Source organism: Uloborus diversus, chromosome 7 (assembly GCF_026930045.1).
Source record: "Uloborus diversus isolate 005 chromosome 7, Udiv.v.3.1, whole genome shotgun sequence".
Taxonomy (NCBI): domain Eukaryota; kingdom Metazoa; phylum Arthropoda; class Arachnida; order Araneae; family Uloboridae; genus Uloborus; species Uloborus diversus.
In genome coordinates this window covers 139,921,206-139,940,003 of record NC_072737.1, presented here as the reverse complement: position 1 = coordinate 139,940,003, position 18,798 = coordinate 139,921,206, and the positions used below count along the sequence as shown (strand labels likewise).

Genomic DNA, 18,798 nt, shown 5'->3' with positions numbered 1-18,798 from the left:
CCTAAAAAGGTTCATTTCGAAGCCTCTGTTGTTGAAAATAATGAAATGCATAAATGGCATAAACGTTTTTCTCATGCTAGTCCTGAATTGATTGTGAATACATGTAATCACGAATGTGTCAAAGGTCTTCCTAAACTTAAAAGTAAGAATTTTTTTGTGAAACATGTCAAATTAACAAGCAAAGGAGAGTATCCTTTAAATCTTTAGGGGAGGTTACAACTAAAAAACCACTGTCTCTTCTTGTAATGGACATTTGGGGACCTGCCAAAACTGTAGGTAAAAAGGGGGAAATATATTTTTTGAGCATAATTGATGATTTCTCACGTAAAACAGCAGTTTACCCCATACGTAGTAAAAGTGATGCATTTAGAATTTTCAAACAACATATAGCTAGAGCTGAGAGGTTTCTAAATAAAAAAGTAAAGAAAATTAGAACTGATAATGGTCGCGAATTTGACAATGAACAGTTTACACAATTTTGTAGGGAAAAGGGTATCAAACATGAATTTACAAACACATATAGTCCAGAAATGAACGGAATTTCTGAACGCTTTAATTAAACTATTATAAATGGTGTTCGTACAATTTTAGACGAAAGTGGGTTAGATAGAAGTTTTTGGCCCGAAGCGGCATTGTATTTTTCTTATACATGGAACAGATTATGTCACAAAAACCAAACTAAAACTCCTTTTGAATTGTATGGAGGAAGACAACCCTCAGTAAAGCATTTAAAACCCTGGGGGGTACCCGTGTTTATGGGAATTCCAAAACAACACCGGGGTAAATTTGATGCAAAAGCAAAGAAAGGTGTGTTTGTCGGCTATGCATTCAGAACCAAAGGTTATCGCATATGGCTTCCTAAAGAAGACAAAATTGTTGAGACTGTTAATGTATCTTTTAAGGAATCTTTACCTGACAGACAGAGTAATAGTGGAGCAGTGCTGGGTTCCAAATGTAATAATGAATCTGATAGTTATGATTCTAATAATAAGTCAGAGGTTGAGTCAAATGACAGGTATTATATTACTTCTCCTCTTAGGTAGAGTAAATAACCTTCGGATGAAGTATTAAAATCCAAAACAAGTGAAAGTACAACCCCTTGTACAAGTTTAAGGAGGGTTACCTGGGAACGAGAAGCAAAACCTCGACCAGATGGGACACGTACTGATATATATTACTATGAACATGTGGAAAGGGAAAGATTAAGATCACACAAGGATGTTGAGTCATATTGCAAACGAAACAATATTTTATATGAAAAAGAACTGTTTGATTTCAAAGGTAGTAATACAAGCCAAGGTATTGTCTCAAATATTCAATCTGAATATTGTCACTCAGACATTTCAGACATTGATGGTGATTCAATCTTATCTAGTTCAGATTCTCCTTCTGCTAACAGTTCAGCATGACTAGGGGAGGTCACAGTTCCCAGAACTTATAAGCAAGCAATAAAATCTTTCCAAAAAGACAGGTGGTATCAAGCAATGAAAGATGAGTTAGAAATTTTTGACAAGAGACAGGTCTGGGAATTGGTAAAATTACCGGAGAAAGTCATTCCATTAGGATGCAGATGGGTTTACTCTATTAAGAGAAATGACCAAGGGGAGATTGCTCGATATAAGGCAAGATTATGTGCACAGGGCTTTAAACAAGTACAAGGCGAGTCTTTTGATCTCTCTTTTAGCCCTGTTGTCAATATAAGTATCATTCGCTTCTTTTTCTCTCTACTTGTGTCATGCAAAGGTTGGACTCATTTGCAATGTGATGTGAAGTCGGCTTATCTGTATGCCCCTTTATCTGAAAAAATTTATCTTGTTCAACCACCAGGATTTTGTGTAAAGGGAAAGGAGGATTATGTTTACAGATTAAAAAAGGCATTGTATGGTCTCCATCAATCTGGAAGAGTCTGGTAATTTGAAATCAACAAAATTTTAACAGAATTAGGTTTTGAAAAGTATAATTGGTGTAATTGTGTATATATATTCAAAAGTGATGTCATATTACTACTTTATGTTGATGATATTGTCTTATTTGGTAGATCTGAAAAACATATTAACAAGGTTCTAAATTTGTTGAAAAAACATTTTGATTTAAAAATATTTGGTCAAACTAAAAAGTTATTGGGAGTTGAATTCGAGGAAAATGATAATTCTACCTTTATTCATCAATTAAGTTACATAAATGAAATGTATGATAAGTATAAAGAGTATAATCCTCCTATCTCTTCTCTCCCTATAGCCAAGGGTTCTGTTTTTTCCAAATCTCAATCTCCTCAATCACAAGATGAAATTAATGAAATGCAAAATTACCCTTATAGAAATCTTTTAGGCTGTTTATCTTTTCTGGCAAGCCGTACAAGACCAGATATTTCATACGCTGTAAATGTTTACAGCCATTTCCAGAACAATCCTGGAATGGTTCATTGGTCAGGTCTGTTAAAATTATTAGGTTATGTTTATTTAACTAAGAATCTGAAATTAAATTTGACTTGTACAAACATTCATATAATTACATACAGTGATGCTGATTTTACATCTAATCGTGATGATCGTACATCAATGGGAGGACAACTTATACTATTGGGTAAAGCCCCTATAATGTGGCGTACTTCTAAGCAAAAAAGTATTTGCTTGTCTACAATGGAATCAGAATTTGTCTCTATGACTGATGCTGTTAAAGAACTAATATGGTTTGATCGCATATTAAATGGATGCATAGATAGAAAAGTTATCAGTGACTGTAAAGTTCAATCTTGCCTGTATGTAGACAATTTAGCCACTATTGATTTTGTTAAATCTCCCATAGAGAACCATCGTACAAAGCATATAGATGTCAAACTTTTCTTTGTTCGTGATTTGTTCTTTAAAGATATTTTCAGCATAAAATATGTAAAAAGTAAAAATAATCTTGCTGATGCTTTTACCAAACCTTTTACCAAAGGTGACCTGAACAAATTTTTGAGTGATATTTTTGAAATGACATGAACCAAAATTCGTTATTTTTAGATGTATATTGTGTTGACATGAAGTACAATGTTTTTTTTTTTTTTTTTTTGATATTTAAGTGTTTATTACATATGAATATAACTTTGATACATTAATACCTGATTTTGTATTAAATTGATTATCCATAATCTTTTTTCATCCAGTTTGATACTTAGTAAACCAATTTAATTTCCCGCCTGATTGTTTCAACTGTGCTTGGTTTGGCCTACTCCTTCTGGCTTGAGCAGCCTCGGGAAACGTTTCGTAGGGGTGTTTTATTGTAAATGCCAGAAAGTCATTGGGTGTGGATTATCCAAGTATCAGGGTTACATGAGGGCCTTGCGCGGGCATGTTATTTTTAATTTTGTAAGACCCTATTTTGATAATTGGCAATGTCACTAGGTCCCTGTTAAACAGTATTATTGCTGGCTCTGAATTTTTTTTTAATTGTCATAGTATCAATATGTTTATACAAATACATTAGTGTCTTTACAATCAAATATGTATTAAAATAATTTTTGAAGTATTAATGAAAGTCATGTTTTTCATGTATATGTGTTTGAACGCAGGATATCATGAATTCTCTTATCATGGAAAAGTAGCTAAACATAGTGCAATATTTAAGTATTGAAAAAAAAAGTCTTGGTCATGATTGTCCTTTATGAAACATAATAGTCTTTCTATTTACAGAGCTTATATAAGTTATTTTAGGACTTGTCTAAACTTTTTTTCAGAAAAATGCTATTTTTGCAGAAAGAAGACATTTTGTAAAATGTTCCAGATATTTCATTTGTTTATCTTGATGCTACTTGGATTTTTTTCCATGGTAGTATTTGGAGTTTAGTGTTATACAAGTTGTTGGTAACTTATTTTTATATGGTTAGCAGGATTAACCAGTTATAATTATTCACAGTTAATATATATATATATATATATATATATATATATATATATATATATATATATATATATATATATATATATATATATATATATATATATATATATAATTTTAGTATTGTTATATTTATATGTTATCATAATTGTTATATATTATGTTAAGTTTTTATCTTTCATATATCTGTATTAAATATAATCAGGGTTGGATTGTTCGAAACAGTTGTATAAGCTTATGAATAGTATAAATAGTTTTTTTTAAAGTGTCAAGAGGGGAGGCCATGTTGTATAATATATTCAGACATAATTGGTCTTGCCATTTAAACAACCCTCTATTGTCATCATAAATATATACGTATCAATTTTCTCATTGTTTGTCTCACTGTCCGGTAGATGGCGCCATGAGTAGGCATCAACTGTGTTTTTTCTGTGGGATATAAGAAGTAAGATCACAGAGGGTTTGTGTGGCTGTCTCGTAAGATGAAGCTCTTTTTTCCTCATGTCCGAATAGTATGTGTTATTTAGAATATTCACCTTACAGGTATGAAGTTAAATGTTCATCCATCCTGTTTTGCAACGTACATTGTAATTTCTTTAACTTACCAACTATTTTAGACTTTTAAATAAAAGCTTTTTATAGCAGAAGTATCTTTCCTTGTAATGTGTAATATTCACTCTGCTTAGTGTTAGACAGTATTAGAATATGTCAGTTATCTTCGCTAATGGCGTTTGATATTCGGTACATAACAAAGACAACCACTCAAACACGCGCTCCGATCCAAAAAGGCTAATCTTAAGCTGATGCGTCGGCTCGTATATATAGGGGTCTTAGGAAGAACTGAAGCGAAAATTAAAAGCGGCAAACATTGCGCCAGCATTTCCAACAGAGCTAACATAGTGAGCATCTGCTGGGGAAAAATACGTTCTGCGCATGCGCGACCAAAAGAGAAATTGCTTTACATAAGCAGCCTAGTAGCGATACATGTTTACAAAATTGCGACTAGTTACATGGACTGAAAACATATTGCTAATCGGTCTAAAAAAAAGAACAAAAAATGATTTTTTGATGGAAGTTTCCACATTTTCTTTTTATTTTATGGGAAATTTTTAAAATCTTGCAAAAACTCTGACTTGAATCAGCAAAATTTCTCCAAACGAGTAAAATTTCCCCCGCTCTAGGATCGCCGGATCGGACATATTCTGCACCCGTGGTGCCAGCAAGTGCTGTTTTCCATTGTCTATCTTGCTTATTATTAGGAATTGGACTTTGTGCTTTATGCATTTGAATAGAGTATAAAAAGTTGGGTAATGTATTGAAAAGATCCTCATTTTAAAAACACGGATAGAGTGCCCTTTTCCTCTCAGTTACAGATACAAAAAAAAAAAAAAAAACCCACCAATACCAGATTTAAAATTTTTAAAGAATCAACAAAATAAAAGATGACTGCACCTTTCAAGATAGTAGTATTTACTTAGAAACATAATATCAAGTAGCATTTAGCTAGAAACATAACATCACTTTCCAGTCTGACTGGCCAATTTGTCACTTTCAGTTATAAATTATGTAACACTACACTTTGTTGTCACTTCGAGCAATTCCTTAGACTAATTAAAAGATGTCAATGAATGAAACTGAACAACTTGTGATTCATCCTTTCACTGCAATTTCAGTAATAAATGACAGTCCATTTCGCTATCTCAATTTATGCATCTCTGCTTCCAGTAGAATCTAACTTTAGATTAGATAGTATTTTTCCCCCCCTCGATGAATAAAATCATGCTTTTTCTTTAGGCAAAACCCTTTGAATACTTTACATAATATAATCCTGAGTCATACCTGCCATGAAAGCATAAAAAACATCGATGGAATGGCTATGATAACAGAATGAGAAAATGACAGCTTCTGGCATCTGGAAAAGAAACACAAATCAAAAAGTTGTAGCTTTTGCATTCACACATAGAAAAAAAATACGTCCTCTACTATGTGAAAAAGGTAAGAATTAAAAATTCTGGAAAAAAAATTGAAGCACAATCAGCACATACTGAAATGAGGTAGTGAGAAGCAAAGGGATATCAGTTAACTTTCGAAAGTTTTAATTAAAAATCGTGCTAAGTTAAAACCTTTCCTTGAAAAGTTTTTCCAAATCATGCTATATAGCAGTTCCTATCAGGGCTAATATTATCTTCTTTTGTCCCAAACAAAAAATTTCTCCAACCATTTATACTAGTTATCTTCAAATTTTAAGTTTTGGCACTTACACCCTTTGTTTCTATATGCTTCCAATTAAAAAATATACTAGTATAGATTACCTATAACGCATATTTTGGCAGTAATATAATCCACATTTTTGTTTCTGCTTTTAATTATAATCATAGTTATGCATTGATGTGAGAAATTTTTTTTTGTAGCTGTGTTGTTTATATCTACTAGGTTTGTGGTTATCAAAATATATAAGTACTACAGTGATTCACAGGAGATTTCAGTTTTTGGTTTTGGAGGTGTCATTTGGAAGGGGGTTCACAAGCAGGGGTGTCCACCCTCCTAAGGGCAAGGGTACAACCCCCCCCCCCCCCGCCAGTAATGTGCAAAGACCCCGGCCTCAACAAAAAAAATTAAAAATACCCCTTACTCCCCCCCCCTAAAACTTTCAATGGCGCAGTCTGCGCCATGACCTTCCCTAGGTGGGCATATCTGTCCTAACTGTAATATTCGGGCACAGGGATCTGGGGAAATTTTTTTTAACATAAATCCGCAAAACGCAGCTTCATGCTATCCCTGTTACCTTTCCAGGGATGAGATCATGATCCTTATGAGCTTCATTTCCTCTGAATCTAAGCTTGCAGTAACTACACATTAAACATTTGCAAGTTGTTGTCAGTTTTGATTCAGTTAATATTAATACTAATATGGGTAAGAGATTAAAACATTATGCTGATAAACACGAAATCTTTTCTTTGGAATTTTAAACAAATTTATTAGGCTTTCAAAGGGCTTTGTTTTTGCAGAAAAATTATCATGAAAGCAAGTAGTAGGTGCCAACTAGATAGGTTTCATCTGACACTATGTCGCAAAGTGAATTTTATCATGAACTTGAAATAAATAATTGATCTGTATTTCATTTCATAACCTGAAAAAAGAATCATAGTAAAATGTATATTTGAGGCGAATTCGTGAGCACTCAGAAGAATTGTAATGAAATTCTTAAAATGACCAACAAACATTATCTTTGACATCAAATTAGTGAAGAAAAGTCCACAAAATACAGTTTTAGGCTATATTGGGTCCGTTAAGGAGAGTCGAGTCATAACCCCCTCTGGATCCACACTTCAGGGAAATAAACTGGTTATACCTTGAAATAACTATTTAAGTGCACTGAAGTTTGTTAATTTCAAATGGGAATATTAGTGCTAATGAAAACAAAAAGTAATTTCTATTCTTCTGAAAAAACAATGATTGACGGCTACTATTTGTACATCAAAAAAAGAACTTTCAACTTTCTGAATGAAAATATAAATAAAAACATGTACTAATGTACAATGTTCCTAATTTAATACACTTCAAATATGTTCAGCTGTGTGAAATGTATACCAATACGCTGCAGGTAGATTAAAAATTTTAGCATATAATCTCTAGAACTGACATTGTAAGAATTAAATTCATAAATACACATTCTCCATTCAAAAAAATAAAAATCAAGTAAACAATTTTACCATTATTTTTATGCAGCCATGAATGCATGAGACCAAAATATTAGCTTAAAATTCAAGGAAATAAATAAATAAATAAAAGGTCAATTTTTGTTCAATAGTGTTATTGGCACCATAATTGTATTGAAAAAGTTTTGTAACAAAATTAACACAAAATGCAGGAAACTATAACTAAAAAAATTAATAAAACAATTGAGAAAATGTTTTTTGTGAGTAGTGCATTAATCCAAACTCAAAATTTTGTGTACTATTGATATTTAGAAAACTGAAATGCCTATAATAGGTTATAAACTCATTCTTAGCTTTCAACTGGTATTTGAAAGATATATTGAACTGGAGCTGTGGTTTTTCATTCAAAAATTAAGAAAGTGAAACAAATTCAACATTCTAATGTTAAAACAATGGTTTAATGAAACCCAGAAAAGAACAGAACAAAAAAAGAGATTTAAGATTAGGGAGTAGGGGGGCTTTCTCAAATGAAATTTCTGAACAAATACCTAAAGTTTTTGCAAGAAATAATAATAATTTAAAAAAAGCAAGGAATTCTGCAAAATAATAATAATAATAAAATAGAATAAATTCCAACTTTTATTTATTAATATGTAGATAAACTATTAAAATATTAAATAGGTATTAATGAATGTAGTCAATAAATAATAAGTTACTGTACAAATGTAAAATAATTCTTTTTACTTTCTTCTATATCTAATATATATAAGAAAATATTGGTTTCGTGCAAATTTTCGAATTTCGATGGATTTGAACGTTTTGGGGTGTGCTGAATATATTTCGACCATTTTTGGAAAATGTCTGTCAGCCAGTGTGTGTGTCTGCATGTGTGTGACTGTTTTTTTGTGGACGCTCTACAACAAAAACTACCGCATGAAACCAAACGGAATTTAGTACACTTATGCGACCCTATGTGAACTTGTGCCCATTGGTTTTTGGTGTGAATTCCTCCAAGGAGGGTGGAGCAATGAAACGTTTTTTGAGTTATGTGTGCCTGCTATTCCCCAGGAAGTAACTGGCAGAATCAAACAAAATTTGGTCCATATGTTGCCTTTAACGTGTACAGGTGCTGATTCAATTTTGGTGTCAATAACTCAAACAGGGGATGCGTTATAAAACGTTTTTTGTCGTCACTTGTGTCTGCTATATCTCCAGAAATAGTGAACGGAATCAAACAAAAATTTATTGTCAAGTAGCCTTTAGAAGGTAAAAGAGCTGATTTTATTTTGGCGTCAAGAGCCAAAAAGGGGGGTGGTGCAATCAAATGTTCTTTTTTTCATTGCAAGTGCTATATCTCAAAAAGTAATGCTATGTTTTGGATGAAATTTGGAATAAATGCAAACGTATATGTAAACAAGCATTGGTTCAATTTTGACGCCAATTGCTCCAAGAGGTGCTGGATTTTTTTTTCTTGCAAATAAAACTAGCTTTATTAATGCAACAATAAGAAAGATAAATCGTAATAGACTGTCGTCTGCGTATTTCTCGTGATTTTAATTGCAATTCTGATGCAATCGACGTTGGTCCTCAAGTTTGTTGTGTGCGTAATTTTATTTATTTTTTTTTGGAATATTGCTTTCTTCTCAAGCATGGGGAGGGTTCAGAGTTCATAAGAAATATATGGAAGAAAATTTTGTAATTGTCACAACATACTAGTTTAAAATTCACTTCGATTTCATTTTTAACTGCTCAACAAAATTTGCAGCATTAACATATTTTTTAACAACTTCAGCTCTGACTCTTTTTATTACAAGATCTGCCTAACTCTTACTTCCCAAACTCCATGACTCTGATTCCAAAGTCCTGGTTGAAACTGCAGTTATTCTTCATTTTTCTTTAATGCTGCTTTTAGTAATGAATAAAAAATTTACATTTTAAGGATACTCAATAATAATAATAACGATAATAGTAATAATAGTACTAACAAAGCAGAATTTCTACTGGACATACCTTAAAGTTAGAGTAATAAGCATTAATTGTAATAAAAACAAGGGATATCCAAAGCTTTCCCTTAACGGGGGTGTCCATTGAACTCTGGTACACTAAACAAAGGATAATAAACATTGATCCATTAAATGATGAACAATAAAAATTCAAACAGCACAATAGAAACATACAGACAAAATATTTTTTAGGAATTAATACAGGTAGTCCACTTTACAACCAAGTTATGTACCAACGATTATGTCATTAAGTGAATTTGTTAATAATTGAGGAACTTATGCCAAGAGCTCTGGAACTTTATTAAATTATAAAATTACGCATCAAACTTCAAATTTATTCATGAAACAAAATAAATAGGTTCCCACATACTATTACTATTTGTTTCTTGGAGCTGTGAGTTGTAGATGTTTTAAGTCCTTTAGTTAAGACAAGTTTAGTTCCTTTAGTTTAGTTTAGTCTTTATGACTTACACATATTTTCAGGGGTTTAAACACTTTTCAGAACAAAGTTTAACAAGGTAATAAATGTAAAATTTCTGCATTTTATTTTTAAATATGTTTTACGTAAGTCCAATGTACCAAACTGTAATTCTCTCACTAGTCACTTGACACTGTTAGTGAAAAATCAACAAAAATATTTTTCTAAGTAAATAAGAAAATAAACAATAAGTTCACATTTTTGTGTTTTCATTTCAAAATACTGAATCTATATAAATAAAGAAAAAATGTATGTATATATATATATATATATATATATCTTTACTAATATTATAAAGAGAGAGGGCGGATTTTTGTGTGTTCATATGTTCGAGGTAATCTCCGGAACCACTGCACCTATTTGAAAAATTCTTTCACTATATGAAAGATGCTTTCTTACTGAGTAACATAGGCTATAATTCGAAAAAAATCCGATAAATACTTCTTTTTTAAATTCAAATTTACGCCCAAATTTCACGTAAATTGCCTATTATTGGCTATTAAAGGGGTGACAATTTACTTGCACATATTACTATTATATATCGTTAAAAAGGGTAGAATTTTCTGCATTCTTAAAAATTTATTTCAATGCTCTAACTTAATTACGGCGGGAGTAATTTGCATTTTTAGCTTGAATTTTTTTAGGCTCAGCTGAAATTTAGGCACTACTTTCTTCATTAAATCTGTCAATAAAAAGTGAAGGAATTATCCCACAGTTTTCTTTTTGACAGCGTTGGAAAAAGCGACATTTTTTGCTCCAGATCTCTCTCGACCTTTGGTCGAAAAAATTAGCTTCTATCTTCAAAGGAAAAAAATTACAAGCATTTTTAAATCAAAGGAAAAAAATTACAAGCATTTTTAAATCAATGTCGAAATATGTCATTTTGATTCAGGTTGTCAACCATTTTATTTTCGTGTTTCCATGGTTATGCTTTTTGAATCCATTGTTTATTTGTTTTGCATCAGAATTCTTAAACTTATTTTATTTCATGTTTCCATGGTTACGCTTTTAAAATCCATCTTTCGCATTTTAATTTCTTTGAAGTATTTTAATATCTGTTTTCATTGTTTGGAAGAGTAATTTTGCATGGTGTTTTTTTTTTCTTTTATTTAAGTTATTCTTTAAGTTATTAAGTTATTCTTTTAATTCATTGTTGAATATATGTCACTTGACACAATTTTTGTTCTCCAGGTGGACTGGGCAAAGCTGGGCAACGCAGCTCTTAATATATAAAGATTTGAAAGCTACTGTCAATGTGATTTTATACCTTTTTGTTTGTTTGGCGAAACATTTATTGTTGCCAAAGAAAAAACATCAACTTCACTCGCAAAAGGGCTGGGTTCCGGTAGCGTGGTCGCTTGGCACGTTAGGAGCTGAGCAGGTTCAGTCTAGAATTATTGTTTTAAAGAAACCGTTAATGTAATTCATTGTTTTGGCGATTTGTTTTGAAAGAAAATAAACTTCTGATTTGGTTTTATCTGAGTGAAATGTACGTTATTTGATGTCTTTTTTTGTTTATTTGGCGAAATATTTTAAAATTGCAGTAAAAACCGCTTCACTCGCTAAATAGAGTTTTAAAGCAACTGTAAATCTAATTTAATGATTTGAGAAAAAGTTTTAAATTTGAACGAAACTTAAATAGTTTTTTTTTTGAAAAGGTGTGTACGCATTTTGTACAAAGAAAAAGGATTATTTTACATCACAGGGGGAGGGGGCGTCAATTTTTTTTTTTAAATTCAATTAAATTTTTCCCATTAACTTCCATTAAATTTTTAGCACATATATATTTTTTCCCCATACAAATCCACAGTTTAGGCTGGATCTCGACCAAATTTGGTTGGGAGGAACTTGAACACCCAAGAAGGATTGTAGGCGGGTTTTCAAATCCCAGAAAAAGTTCGAACAGCTCAAACTTTAATTTTGGGATCCAAAAATGGCATTAAATGGCTTTTTCTACCCGTAATAATTATCTGATTTTCTTGATTTAAGTTTCATTCAAAAGCCCACGAAAAATACCCCTGAAGTAGATTTATTTTCTTCCAATTTCAAAAAAAAACAAGTACCTAAAATTCCCAGGAGAAAAGTTATAAGCATTTTTAAACAGTAGAACATCAATTTTAAACTAGAAATTTGTTGTCTGCTGCGAGCTTAGTTTTAATTAGCGTGACTAAAATCCTTGTGAAGAGAGAGAACTGTTGCCATTTTATTACTCGACTGTAACAAATAAAATTCTTGGTTTTGCTTTGAAGTAAAAAGTTCTCTTTTTCATGATTTTTTGGTCTTTTACTTTTTTTTTAATACTGCTAGTAGAAAATAATCAAGGATTTTATTTGTGTTAATGGAGGTTCGCGTTTAACTTATTCGGGACTTTTAAATTTGTCATTAAAGTTATTTATGAATCGTTATTTTGACGGGAAATATTACAGTATCCCCCCCCCCTTTATTGAAGCCTAATTGTTGAACACATTACTTGACATAACTTTTATTTTCTAGGTATATTGTGCAAAGCGGTGGGACCCTGCTAGTAATATAATAAATAAAAAAAAATTTAACTTAAAGTTAATTTCTGCTAAAAATAAATGACATGAATATTTTTAAATTCGCCCCCAGTAAGTTGTGTCATTCTCTCATAATAGTAAATTAAACTCTCAGAATCACAATGAAATTCAAAATTTTAAACAAAAGTTTAACAGTTTACAACTGAGAGCACAAAACTTTGCAGAGAATGACCCATTTGATAATTAATTTCAATTTTTTTTTACAGATGTTTAGCAAAGTTCTTCAAATTTTACCAAGCTAGAGCAAAGAAAAAAATATGAATATGAAAAGTCACTAAAATGGGTAAACATACATATTTTCAGCAATTTTTACCTATTCACCCTTATTATGGTACCGGAATACATATAATATTAAATTTTTAGTTTTCAAAAACTATTTTCCAAAATGATTTTTGCTACACTTCAATTTAAAACCTAGTAATATCTTTAAAACTTAATGACTTCTCCAATGTTTTTTGTAGAAATCAAATATATTCTAAATTTGAATTAAAAGAAATTTTTCATTATTGATCCATCACAAAAACATAAATTCGGTATTCATATCTCAATGTTTTTCAAACTTCGGGTTTCCACAAAAGGGGATTATGGCGCAAGTTGCACCATCAAAATTTTGGGAAGGGGGGGGGGGATTTTAAATTTTTTTAAACTTTATTTGTTTAAACTTATTTATTGATTTATTTTTAATTTCAATTATTTATTTTATTTTACTTTTTTATATTTTATTTTATTTTTTAATTTAGTTTGTGTGTGTGTCATTTGCGTAGCACAGAACTTTTCAAATAAAATAATAATAATTAAAAATAAATAAATAAAAAAAAAATTTAAACAAATTAAATAAAAAAATATTTTTTAAAATAATTTATATAAAAAATGTTTTTAAAAAATTAATAAAATAAAACAAGAGAAATAAAAAAGGGAAAGAGGTTTGAGAAAAATTTGTGAAGAGGGGGGATTTGCACCATTGAACTTGGGGGGGGGGGGGGGTGATGGGCATCCCTGTTCAAACTGAAACATTTTACAGTCTAAAATAAAACAAGTTACAAACCTCTCCATGGTTAAAGAAGAAAGAAACTCCTGATAGTAGTCCACCAGATATAGAATTGCTGGAAAACAAAAAATATATATTAACTTATTTCATATGGATGGATTAATTGAAATAAAATATGACTATCAATATACATAATTCTCCCACATCAGTAGTAATTTGATTATTCACATTTTTAAAGAGAAAAAGTGGTGTTTGTTTAATTTTAGAATTTAAAATTTTTATAGCTCTTTTAATATTTAAAGATTCCATTGTATTTTGATTTAATGAGTTGCATTTCTACTGACTCACCCTGTGAATGGCTGCTGCTGTTGAGTGTTTGTATTTGCATTTTGACAAATGCGAACAGAAAAAAAAAATACAGAAATGAAATGAAATTAAAATACATCCTAGTGAAAACTAATGGAATCAAGCCAATTTTTTTACAAAATCACCTTTATTTACATCATTCAATTATAATATCAAAACCACCATTTAGTATGCCCCCCTCCCCCTTTTTGTCCTGCACCATTTTCACTCTACTGTGCATAAAGTCAGCTAGAGTTTTGCAATTTTCTTTGAATTCTTGATCTCAAAACCATGTTTTTAGCAAAGCACAAATTGTTTTTTCTTTTGTAGTGCAATTAGATTTTCACTCAATGTCACAATGGCCTGCCTCTTCCGTGGAGAAATATCCATGGCTAACAAAAAGGTAAAATGTAACCAGATTGCGAAAAAAACAGCAAAAATATGTAAAAATTTATAACACTTAAACAAAACACAATATTTATGACAAAAAAAAAAAAAAACACACGAGGTTATAGTGCCTAATCAACTGGTAGGCTAAACAGCTGTTATAAAGAAAGATTAAACAACCTAAAAAATTACAAAATTAAAAATTCCCAACTTGATTCCATTAATTCGCACAAGACTGTATAAATAGAGGTGATGACATAAGCCAGATCACCCAGCAGAAGAATATTTTACAACTTACTGCAAATATTCCACAGAATATATATATGCATAATGTGAATTTGGAATAAACACATAATAGAAAGCAAAGTTATTTGGTGTGTTATCCCTAGACCAACTGCTTTTGCTTTAGTCTCACAATATTTTGAAAAAAGACATTTTTTTGAGAATGTCTTAAGGTAGCTTCTGGCTGATTTTAAACTCATACCTGCCAAACTCTCTTTACAAAAATGCAAAAGAAATAGGTAAAAGTAAAGATTCTGGGTAACATAAATTTGTAATAAGTCAATAAAACCAATTGTTTACAAAGTTAAGTGAAAGGTTAAAGTTCATGCAACTTGAAAGGCTACTCTAACATTATCATAAAAACAATTTCAAAAACCAATCCGCCTCAATTTAAATAATTTTTAATCACTCATACATATTAAATATATGAATTATTAACTATAGTACAAAAAATCATTTCCTAGTATTTAAGCCAGGGTTAGCAAAAGTTCAGACACTATGGTAAAAACCATGGTTTTTACAGCTCTGTGTCAAAAACTATATTTTTAGTAAAATTGTATTTTGTAAAAAAACAGAATATACTACATTAAAGTAACATTTTATAATGAAAAATGAATGTGAACATTCAAGTACAGTGGCTCCCAAAAGTGTTCGTACACCTTGAAATTTTGTAGTAAAAACAAAATAACGCAAAACTGAATTCGAATATGAAGTCTAATTTTTTTTCACACCATTCCTATGCAATTCTGAATAAAACCCAGTAGTTTTTTTTAGAATATTGCCAGATTTTATTTTTGAAATTTGTCAAAAACGAAGAGACAGAGATAAAACACGCCACAAAAGTCATCGTACACTGCAATAGTTTCGAATAAATTCATAATTAAAATTATCATATGTGTTTTTTTTTTTTTTTTGTTATTTTTGCATTGTAATGATACTGTAAAGTCATTTGCCTTTAAATTTTTGTGTATTTATTCCCTAATATTCTGCTTATTATTTTTAAATGGCAGGTATGCGTAAAAAACAACAAACACAATTCGAAATTTGTTTTTTTCCCTCACAGTAGCCGTAAATTGGTTTGAAATGTCTCTAAATTGGTTAATTTATACCATTCTATAGTGAAGGGCTTGATAAAATGCTTGAAAGACAAGAATCGGATCGAAAACTAGGTAAGAAAAGGTCAACTGGCAAAGTTAACCAAGCGTGATCGGAGGTTTACAGTTAAAAAAAATATGAAAAATACACATTTCAGAACTGAAAAAGTTTCTGCAGAATTGAATGAAACATTTTACGTTTAATTTTTACCTAAAATTGTTCGCCAAGTTCTCTGATTAGCTAGATTAAATGGGACCTCTTCCCGCAAAAATTTTCTTGTTCGTGCAAAAAACAGTAAGCTTACACTTTCTGTCGTAAAATCAATGATAAATAAGCTCAAAACGTTTTGGAACAACGTCTTACTTATAGACGAAAATAAATTCAACATTTTGGGTTAAATTGTTGTATAATTGTAAATGAAAGAAAAAAATGAGGAATTTAATCTTAAGAACTTAGTTGGATCGGTTAATCAGGACGTTGAATGTGTTCTTGTGTGAGGGTGCATCTCAGCATCAGGACTTCGAAATTTGGAATTTTTTGATGAAATAATGAATTATGCTGTTCATTTAAATATTTTAAAAAGTAATTTAAAACTATTACCCCAAAATTTGGTAATCGGAAACAACTTTTTTTTATCAAGATAATGATAAGAAGCACACGTTCACGTTTGGTGCCTCAAAATTTGTCCTTAAGCTTAGAAATATCTCCTCAATCGCTAGATTTAAACTTAATGGAACATATTTTGGAGATCTCTGGTGGCTAGATTACGAAAATACACCATTGAAACGAAATGCGAACTAGAAACAGTAAGACTCGTAGTGCGGCTGAACACTTACTCAGAAATTGCACAAAAAAAGAAAGAAAAAACAATGAAATCTATTCCCAGACGTTTAAAAGCTGTTGTTGTTACTGCATGATATCCTACTAAATAATAACTTAGTCAAAAGTTAGATTATTTACTAATATTTTGACATTTTTGCAAAGTGTACAAAGACTTTTGTGACATAAAATTTCCGGCACTTTTTGGTTTTTGATTTTTAAAAAATTAAGTTTTAATGTTTTATTAAAAATTTTATGTAGTTTTGTTAAAAATAGATCATAGATCTTATAATAAAATACCTATTCCGAAATATTAATTCTAACCAATGGATAAGGGCCTATTTCATTGAAAATCGTAGGTGTACGAACACTTTTGGGAGCCACTGTATATATATTTAATAACAGCATTTTTTAAAAATATACTAAGCACTTTTCATAATGCACTTAAAAGGACAAAATAGCTCTTCTGGGGCAGAATGGACAATTTAAGTATTCCTGTAGTTTTCAATTATTTCAAGAAAATGACACCACAAACAAAGAAACGTGCAAATCAAGTAATGAAGAGAATTTCTCATCATTATATTATCTTATCATAAATTTGAGAGTTGAAACATGCATATTTTTCGGATAAAGTTAGGTTTCAAATGACTTGAGTCGCACTTTTCATCATTTGCGGGTTCATTTTCTAGGAATAATTGAAAACCACAGGAATACTTAAATATTGTCCTTTCTGACCCAAAAAAGTTATTTTGTCCTTTTGAATGCATTATGAAAAGTGCTTAGTATTTTTTTTTTTTTTTTAATTCTGTTATTTTATTCTCTTTAGTGTAAATGTATTTCATAAGTAGTATGATGTTACCATAACTTCATCTTATTTTTTCAAAAAATGCCTCACACTAAAAGAAAAAATAGCCTATATATGTGTTAAAACTTTAAGCAATTGGCGCTAAAAATGAATCCTTGTTCCTCTCTAGGATTTATTTATGCGCTAATTTAATTAGAACCATTTAAATATTAAAGGTTTGTAAAACTAATTCATATTTCACAACATACAAGTTACTTGTGATAAAGATCCTAATATGTGTCTTTACTTAGCCCCGTTTTCGATTATTGGCATAGATGAAGATAAAAATCCCAAAAAAACAATGATAGTAGATAAATTTCTAGCTTGCTCCAGATAAGCCTTTATTCTAAATTTTTATTATGATTGCTATTAATATTACTGTTGTAAGAAAACAAAATTTGTAACAGTGGGTTTTATATTTAAACATTTAATGGGGAAATTACATGAAATTTGCTGTTTTCCATCCTAACCAAAATAATAATTTTACTTTTAGAATTGAATTTTTTAGTGTTAACTTGTACCTTAAGATTAAGCAAATCATTTAGTGAAATCCCGAAGCCTCTAAAAGGTCTAGTTACTGAGATATAGCAAAAGCAAGCCTCAGATTTTTCCATGACAATCACATCAAGTATAATAAAAGTGCTTAAAAATACATATAACTCATTTATGCAGCTGTTTCTCATCTATACATAGAAGTTACAATTCTTCGTTTAAAATTTTCATGGTATTTCCTCATGTAATATATATTTATGGTATTTCCTCGCGTAATCATAAGATTGCTTGGGAATTTCTTCATGTAATCAACAGATGACGTAATGCTTGGGTTTTCCCATGGCCAACCGCCGATATAGTCACCTGATGTCATGACACAAGGCAGAATTAGGCAGAATCGAGTAAGACGTAGACAGGCGAAGATAGTCACTAAAGGAATATACATATTTTGTGTGTGTGTTCTATGTTCTGTGTCGTCTATTTTCTTGAATAAACACTTTATGTTAACAGTGGCTTGGAGTCATTTCCCATAATACTAGAAACTCTCGTAGGTGCTGCTATACAGCATGATTTATAGTAAAATTTCACCAAAAGCCTACCTAGGACTACAACTTTAAACCTGTTTAACTCAAAATTTAAAAACATTCACTTAAATCCCTTTGCTTCTCACTGCCTCAATTTTTAAACTGAAGAAAAAAATATATTTGAGACTCTTTTACAGCTTTGTATAGTTTTCCTTTTGACTAGAGTGATGAAATGACCATAGCATCAATGTAATGATATGAAATTAAAGTATCACCAATGTACTCTAGAAAAATGCTAATTTTTAAATTTTTTTTCCAAAATTATCAAGCCATTTTTTTTTATTTTTTTTTTTTTGTTTATTGTAATAACAGAATGTATGGAATGAAAAATATAAAATTGCACTAATTAAAATATAAGCGCTTAGATTTTACTGTCAATCTATTA

The 18,798-nt window shown here is 30.5% G+C and overlaps 1 protein-coding gene across 1 annotated transcript in view; it reads right to left on the bottom strand.

The window, feature by feature from the left end:
• Positions 1 to 18,798, bottom strand: part of LOC129226910 (probable C-mannosyltransferase DPY19L1) — a 126,347-nt gene that overhangs the window by 74,436 nt on the left and 33,113 nt on the right. The window contains exons 7-9 of the mRNA XM_054861540.1: positions 13,623 to 13,680; positions 9,549 to 9,640; positions 5,719 to 5,791 (exon numbers count right to left, since the gene is read on the bottom strand). Of these exons, the coding sequence (XP_054717515.1) occupies positions 5,719 to 5,791; positions 9,549 to 9,640; positions 13,623 to 13,680 (223 nt within the window). The remainder of the gene's footprint in view (positions 1 to 5,718; positions 5,792 to 9,548; positions 9,641 to 13,622; positions 13,681 to 18,798) is intronic.